The sequence below is a fragment of the Etheostoma spectabile genome, chromosome 2 (genome assembly GCF_008692095.1).
Source record: "Etheostoma spectabile isolate EspeVRDwgs_2016 chromosome 2, UIUC_Espe_1.0, whole genome shotgun sequence".
NCBI classification, from domain to species: Eukaryota; Metazoa; Chordata; class Actinopteri; order Perciformes; family Percidae; genus Etheostoma; species Etheostoma spectabile.
Window position 1 is genome coordinate 3982452 of NC_045734.1, and position 8228 is coordinate 3990679.

The 8228-nt window shown below is 44.1% G+C and overlaps 1 protein-coding gene across 1 annotated transcript; it reads right to left on the reverse strand.

The window, feature by feature from the left end:
* Positions 1–523: 523 nt before the first annotated feature.
* On the reverse strand, positions 524–5267 carry LOC116702663 (neuronal pentraxin-1). Its single transcript, XM_032536998.1, has 5 exons — positions 4732–5267; positions 4138–4345; positions 3177–3418; positions 2595–2774; positions 524–1796 (listed from the first exon to the last, which is right to left on the reverse strand). Exons 1-5 carry the CDS (start codon positions 5158–5160, stop codon positions 1575–1577), a joined length of 1281 nt encoding a protein of 426 aa, XP_032392889.1. The 5' UTR covers positions 5161–5267; the 3' UTR covers positions 524–1574.
* Positions 5268–8228: the final 2961 nt, after the last annotated feature.

Sequence of the window (8228 nt, forward strand, 5' to 3'; positions counted from 1 at the left end):
ATCTGAGCATGCGTGACTCAAATCTGCACTAGACTCACATCGGGGAGTGGCAGGCGCTACGGCAACAGGTCGTCTGAGCGTACTGATAACGAAAGTCTATGTGTAAAGTGCTGAAGTTTTAGTTTGGGCTGGACTCACTTGAACGGGGCCATTAAACGGCTGATATGACAAAGCATTTTTTTTTCTCCCTTTTTCGACAGCCTCGCTGTCTTTAGTGCCGCCACTGCATCTCACAGCAGCAACAACAAAGCAGCGAGTGGGTTATCTGCAGTCAGCTTTAAAAGAGTCTGTGCACGCAAACCCACAGACACAGTTCCATTTCCTTTCTCAAGCACCCTCCTTGTGTCCTTGGCTGACTTTGGACATTTCTTTAATCTGGCAATTAAGTTTCTCCTCTTTACTGTTTGACCCCGGTAGAGATGTAAGTGATTTGCTTTCTCTGCATCACCCCCTCCCCCCCTCCCCTCAGTGCTCTCTCCCTTCACATGATTCGATGCACATAACCAAAGCCAGGAACGCACTGTGACATTAAGTATCACAATTTTATTACAAAAATTAAATTCTTCATCTCTCAGTTTTTGCCATGCTTGGAGCATATAACAATACAGTAAAAAACCCAGACCCAGAGAAGATAGTAAAGCAGATTTCAACAATGCTTCCACAGCACTCTGTCATTCATGCTGTTACTATACACATACTGTTACATTCCTAATACAGAGTAGTACAAACACCTGCCAAAAACACGTCATGTCAGATAACAAACTGTAAACAAATCACATTTACCAGAGAACCAAGGAAAATCAACCCAGCTCAGAAAAAGGAAAAACCAAAAAACGATAAACATTGAGTTGGCAACTGGAAACATAATGAATGTGCTGAATATTTGTACCAGCCCAAGGCATCGGGGCTTTGTAGCAATGTTGGCAAGTTAACGACATTCTTACGGAAACACTTGAAGCGAACGACGATTACAAATTGACTTGTACCACAGTCTGACTCTGCAGTGTCCTTCAACTTACCCTCCTCTCCTGGTGATCTCTTCCTCAGTCACAGTGCAAGTTCCGGAAGGGCGAGGGGTGGGGGGGGGTGGGGGGGTGTGAAGGAGTGAAGGAGAAGAGGGGGAGGGGGGTGTTCGCAGGGCGCTGTACCAGGATTGGATGGCCAGCGTAATCTCCCACTTTTCAGAGGGAAGGGGGTGGGAGAGTTTTGCAATTCCTCACTTGGATTGTCCAAACATAAGGCGCAGATTGCCAGCTGCCAGTCCAAGTCGAAATAAGCCAAACGAAAAAGCTTAGGTGTGCTTCCAACTGAACGTCCGAGAGAAAATAAATGAAAGAAAAACAGATACCAACACTTTATCACCGAGGTTTCCAAGATGAACTGGATTTTTTTTTTTTTTTTTCCTCAAGATGAAAACTGTTGTTTTGCTTATAAATACCTAATAAGAATGATAGAAATCCCAGATTTTAAGCTTACCAATAACTCAAATAGTCTCTAACAAACGTCAAAATGAAGACAGGAACGACAAAAGCTCAGAAATACAGAGAGGCCTTTCTGGAATGGTGAAATGCAGTTCAGTTGAGCGAACGGCAAGGCTCGAAGGTCCATTTGGTCGCTCCGCCAAATATTTCGATGTTGCTCTCTGTCCAGGAGAAGACGTTGCCAGCCGGTGCTTTGCTGTTGCAGGTCGCCAAGTTGTAGATCTCGGCGATAGAAAGTTTCCTATTCCAGATATTTAAGTTTGCTAGTTCACCGACGAAGGCTTGCGTTGCATCAAAGCCTCCTCCCAATGTGTCCTGTGGAGCAATGCAGACAAGTCTTAATCATTAGTGCCCATCAAAGCTTGAACTGAAGTGTTAGTTATCTGATCAGGAAAGGCTAAGTAACACTTCCAGTGAAGAATCCTGTAAGATTTATGTGCATTAGAGCACAGAACCATGATAGGATTTTGTAATACAGTGTACATGACATCATCTGAGAGAACTTCTGTTCTGTTGTATTTATTTTTGCAGAACTCCAATCTGGAAACCATTTAATTTCTGTAAGCAGGATTTTTATTAGACAGGGTCTCTGATGGTGGTTGTAAAACTAAAATCTTAAAAGAAAAAGCACTTGCATGTTGCACTTACATGTGTTTCTTTGTAGTTTTGTCTTAGTCTTAATCAGTTAATGCACTCCCATGTGATTCTTGCTATTCCGGGATTGTACCTTCATGGTTAAATGCACTTACTGGACGTCACTTTGGATAGAAACGTCAGCTGAATTAAATGTGATCTAATGTATGTAATGTGATTTGGCCAAATGCTTGAGTTTATACGGGTTTCTTCCTAGGAAAACAAACTATTGACAGTAAATTCTCTGTAATTTGTTCTAATCCTGGGATGATAAATTGCACACCAATTTGACCACCTATTTCATTTGCCACCTCTTCAATGTCCTCACAATCTTTTTCATAGTGATTCCCATTTTATCCAAAATGAAATGCATAATTGTATCAGGTATATTTCCAAATACGTGTGGGATTAAAGTTCAGAAGTTGCAATCGCTGATGGAAAAAAAATATATATATATCATAAAATATAAAATATATCCACCTGCTCTTGTCCCAGGACCAGCACTCCATCTGGTTTGATGGGGTGGTACGGTGCCAGATTTTCTCCATTCCCCCGCATCACTCCATCCTGGAAGGCTTCCCACATCCCGTCACGGGTGGTCCACGTGATGCACAGGTGATGCCATTTCCCGTCATTGATGAGAAACGGCAGCTTTGCAACCTGCAGCAGAGACATTGGAAAAAATGACGTCTTTCTCTCCAGTTAACAATTTCTCTTTCACACTTCAGTAGCAGAATCCCTCCCCGCCACCTGAAAATCCATCGCTTCCACACCTTCTCTTCTTCCTGCTGAATCACTTCCCCTACCCCATATATTTTCCTCTAAAAATAAGACCACTGTGTTGCTCACCTTTGCACCTATTTTTATTCCATTTCCAGATCTGGCACATAGATGTTGTCTGGTTACTCATTTGTGCACAAAGTGTTATAACTTATTCCTACTGTTGCACCCACTGTAAATGATCCTGGATATTAACATAATTAATGTACAAGGTAAATGAAAAAAGGGCCAAAATGACACCCTATAAGGGTAGGCTACATGTGTGGAATCAGTTTCTCTTACCTTGTCATTAATGAGGATCTCCATAGGGTTGTTCCCCCACTCGATCAGCACCAGCTCGTTGGCCTGACCCGGCACAGCGTAGGAGAAGGGTGTCCCCACCCCGGGGGAGGCGTTGGATTTGATCCACAAACACACACTGAAGGAGTACATCTCGGGGAGGCTCCTCTTGGCTTTGGCGTACATGTAGTTGGTTCTCAGGGGGAAGGTGAGCTGAAACTTATCTGTTGGCCGGGTCTCTTTACCTGTAGAGGAAATGTCAGTTATTATAGAGTATTTCTCAGCGTTGTGTATGTATTTAGGGATTGGAAGGAGATTGATGATGATAATAGGATGTATATGATTTAATTCATGTCAGTTAGTGGAAGACAAACAAAGCGTGTCTGAAAATGTAATCAATTTTTTCACAATATTAAAATTAACACGTTTAAAAACACGTTTTACAGTGATTTTCTGTCGGCTGCCTGTGTAGGAGGGCTCTGTCTCTCTTTCTCACGCACATACACACGCGCATTTGAACGTGTTGAAAAGATGAACCAGCCTCGCTATGTGCTCCAAAACGGGCCAGCGCGAGGCGCACCCTGCAAACTTTCTCTGCCTATGACCTCTGCATATGCATATAGCACCCCCCGTGCAAAATAGCCAGTCAGGTTTTGGAAAACAGAAACTAAGCGAAGCAAAAAGTGCAAAACAGGTCTTAAGATATGCAAAGCAATGCAGCTCTCCCCTCTCCTCCCTCACCCTATCTGTGCGCAACGTGATGGTTGCGGCATTGTGAACGGTCCCACATGTGTGCTGTAATGCTGAAGGTGTCAGTTCTTTCTTAACACCGAGACGCCATTGATCTTAAAAAAAAAACAATTAAATGACACCTGATCTTGTTAAGAACTCCCTTGGAGCCACATTCGATGCCGTGAAAATGGCATGCGCGCACTCGGTCCCACCTTGGAAATCCCTAACGCACCTTTCTCCAGGTCTGTGATCCGATGGTGCAGAGAGGTGAGCGTGGACTCCACTCTGTTCCGCTGCTCGGTGTCATTCCTGGTGCCCGGTTTGGTCTCCTCTATCGTGTTGACCCGGGACAGAACCTGCTTCTCCATGTCGTCTATCTTGTTCTGGAGCAGATCTTTCAGGCTGTTCGCCTGCACGGTGTTGTTACCTCGACTGTACTGCTGCATCGGACAGAGGGAGACAGATACTGGGTTACAGAGACACAAGGGATACTTTCTCCGGTCTTAAACTCCCTGAAACAGCAGCCTAGCCAACCTTGTGTGTGTGTGTGTGTGTGTGTGTGGGCGCGCGCCTTGCTCTGCGCCACATTATTCAAAATGCAGCTATACTCTGCACTTGGTTTACTTGACATGATGAGTCTCTCTCACTGTCAGTTAAAAGATGAACTAAAGCACATGTGCAGCATCTCCAAGCAGAGACTGCTCAAAGCCAGAGAAGTGTAGCAGCAGTGTGTGGAGGCTTAACCCTCCTAATAAACACCCTGGGAGGCTAATTGAATAAACTTTTGACCGGGTCAGCGCTGCTCTCCTCTCCTTTGCTTGCCTACCTCTAGATTCTCCAGTCTCTGTTTCAGCGTGCTTAAAGTCTGTCCCAGCTGGGCCAGAGTGTCCGTGGTGCCCCGGGATACATCCCCCATCGTGTTTTTCGCCCCCGGCCGTCTCGCGCCGGGTCCTGCCGCCGGGAGACTCTGGCTCTCGCATCGGCTCAACTTTGACGTTAGTTCCCTGATTGTCTCCTTTTGGTTCATAATGGTCTCCTTTTGCTGTAGCACGGTCTCCCGTAGCTGCATGACCGTGGTCTTCAGGTCCTCCGCCGGTCCGCTGTTTTGCATCGTGGCCGCGCACAAGTCCATATCCTTTGGCACCGACGTGCAAATAAACTGCGTCTGTCCGAAGTCTTGCGCGGAGATCTGCGCAACAACCAGGCAAGAAAGTAGAAAAAGTTTCCACGAGAATCCGTCCATGGCTGCAAGCATGTTTGAGAGAGAGAGAGTGACTGTGTGTGTTTGTGTGTGTGTGTGTGTGTGTGGTGGCTGGGAGATTTCAGCACCACGGAACTGTCCACTGAAGCTGTGAGCTCTGGGCGCTGTGTGCAGTTTATATAGCGGACGGAAAGCAGCGCAGATTCCCCGCATCACTGAGGGGAGGCAGCGGCAGAGGCCAGCCCCTTATTTAAGGTCGTCCTCAGTGTTTGGAAAGCACCCACACACTCAGGCTGTACAGTAGCACAGAGCGCCTACACTGTGGTGATATCTGGGTGATATCTGGGTGATATCTGGGAATCATGACCGGGAATGATGGAGGAGACACATGACGAGTCCAATACATTTTTAGATTAAATGCAGCTTTATTCTGTTTTTGAACAAGGAAGATAAACGTGGGTACACACACAAACACACACACGTGTGTGAACCCAAAGTGTCTCTGTGAAGATCAGAATAACTCCTCTTTTCTTCTTGTCCTCACACATGTCAGTTTATCTATTTCTGTGTTACAGCGTTACCTTCAAACCACTCCTTATTTATAAGACACTTCTAATAAATTGGCACATTCCGACCTTTTCTCAACTGTGGGATCGGGTTAACCTCAAACTAAGCCTTCTTTGGAAGATCCTTAGAATATGTGAAATACAGTTGAAAACCTATGCTTAAATATTCCACCTATCATATAGTAAAAGGAAAGTGTAGAAAATCAGACTAGGCCTGCAATGGAAGTGCCAATGGACATGATGTAGACTCAGACCATCCAATGACGTCCTTATAGTCTTCATTTGGCTTTGTCAGTGGTGGATGAAGTACTGGGGTCCTTTTATTGTGGTGAAAGTAATACAACATTGTACTCTGTTATAAGTAGGCCTAAACCACTTTAAGTAAAGTACAGAAGTCTTGTCAGCAAAATGTACTTAAAAGTAACACAAGTAAAAGCAGTTCTTATGCCTTACATATAGGGTCGGATACTTATCCCTGATGCATTACTTTGTGACCAGCGTTTTGTTGAAGTTGTTCAAGGCAGAGCTGATTTTTACCCGTGTCGGACTGTTTCATCTGCAAAACATTTAGTCTTAGACATTTCTGTCCACAGTCAAGTCCTAAAAATCGTATTTTGCTGCACACAACGTTTTTAATTTAAATCAACTTTGAAATTGCATTTTGAAACAATTAAATTAAAAGCAGGTTTCCGCACTGGCGTCATAAACAGATGACTTTGATGAAACGGGTTGATTCTGCACACTTTTTATAATAAAATAAAAATGTAAAGGATTCCAGAGTTTAATTATTGCTCCACCTTAAATGAAATCCACTCCCCTTCTGAGCCTGTCCGTAAAAGTGCCCATTATCATCATCACACACCCCCTTCTCCCCCCCTCCCCTCTCCCTCTCCCTCTCTTTCTCTCTCTCTCTCTCTCTCCCCCTCTCTCTCTCTCTCTCTCTCTCTCTCTCTTCCAATGGGTTTACAATGTTTTCTTGTCATTGAGGTCACACCGGAACTCTCAAACTGTAGCCTATTTTTCTCTCCTTGTATAATCTATTGTACACTGTAAACCGTTGCTTTTTGCTTAACTCCGAAGGGTTTGAATGTGCAGACACACCTCTGAGTGCAGCAGTGAAGAGACAGAGGTGGTCAACGTGAAAGAACAAAGTCTGTAACACCATGCACACAGCCTGCGAGAGAGGCTTTGCGTTGTGTTAACCCCAGCACCAAAGACTGATGTGAGAAAAGAGAAGAGAAATGTTTTCAAATAGTTCAAACAGACTGTTAAGTAACTACCCCCGCAGCTCTCGCATTAATAAATAAGACATACAGAGCGAGGGAAAGGGGCCAACTCTCTGACATAGATCTTGTTGGGATAACAAATCGTCACTGACGCCAGTGACGTGGGCAGGACACACAGCTGCTTGGAAACAGCTTGGCTTAAAGTGAACTTTATCCGAACTTCAGCTAGATGTTTTACCTTCACTGTGCAAGCTGAAGGATGGGGCAGGAGACTGGCAGAAATCAATGGGTAACCACTTCTAAAATAACACATTTCAGGGAGCACCTAAGACCAGTTTTCCCTCAAGCAGTTTCTAAGAGGTACGAAAAGAAACTTACTTCTGCAAAACAGTTTCTTACATATTAAGAAACTACGGAAGAGTATTAGGGCCACATGGGAAAAAAGGGTATTTAAGTCCTGAGTTCGAAGTCACAATTGCGAGATCAAAGTCAGAATTTCGGCAATTCAGAAACTCCTAATTCTGCAACTCAGAACTCAAACACATTTTTCACATTGGCCCTCGTCCTCTTCCGTAGGAAACAGCCCTCTTGTCTTATCACTCTTATGTGACAAGATGTTGCTAGAAAACTTTCAAGGGTCACATTTAAAAAATGGTTAAATGACAGGCTATAAGTATATAAAAAGTCCATGTAAAACTTTATTTACAAGTAAATGGGCTGCTTCCCCCGCGACCCACCATCCGATAAGCGGATGAAGATGGATGGATGAATGAATGGGTTATGTCTATCAATATTAGAAACCCACTAGAAATAGTGAGTAGACCCACTTTTACTGCATATTGATGTGTTATTGTTACATTAAACCAAGTAAAAATAATTAAAAAGAACCCAATTCTACAACTGAACATCATAAGGTTACCTCATCTCCACCTCTGCCAGTCACAGTAGGCCAACAGTCATCAACCACACACAACTTGTGCTAGAATGGAGTCTTTTTTTCTTCTAAGAGTCACAGGTTTGATTCCAACTGAAGAATTACCGCTCACTCCGACACCAATGACTTCTCCCTTTCTGTCGAATCAGCGTGGCAGAGCGCTGCTTAAAACTGCTGTCAAACAGAACCCTGCAAACAAATGTGCAGTCCAAGAATTTCAGCAAGCCTTTCATTTTTCACTGTTGCATTTCAAGAGTTGGGCATGATGTCACTTCAGCCGCTGGCTACGATGGGATGAAAATTGACCCATCAGTCCGCTTTCATTTGTTTAATTATCGATCCAGCGTGTTGTAATCAGCAAGGTGCCAAGCTGAAGGCGATAAAACAGCAGACATG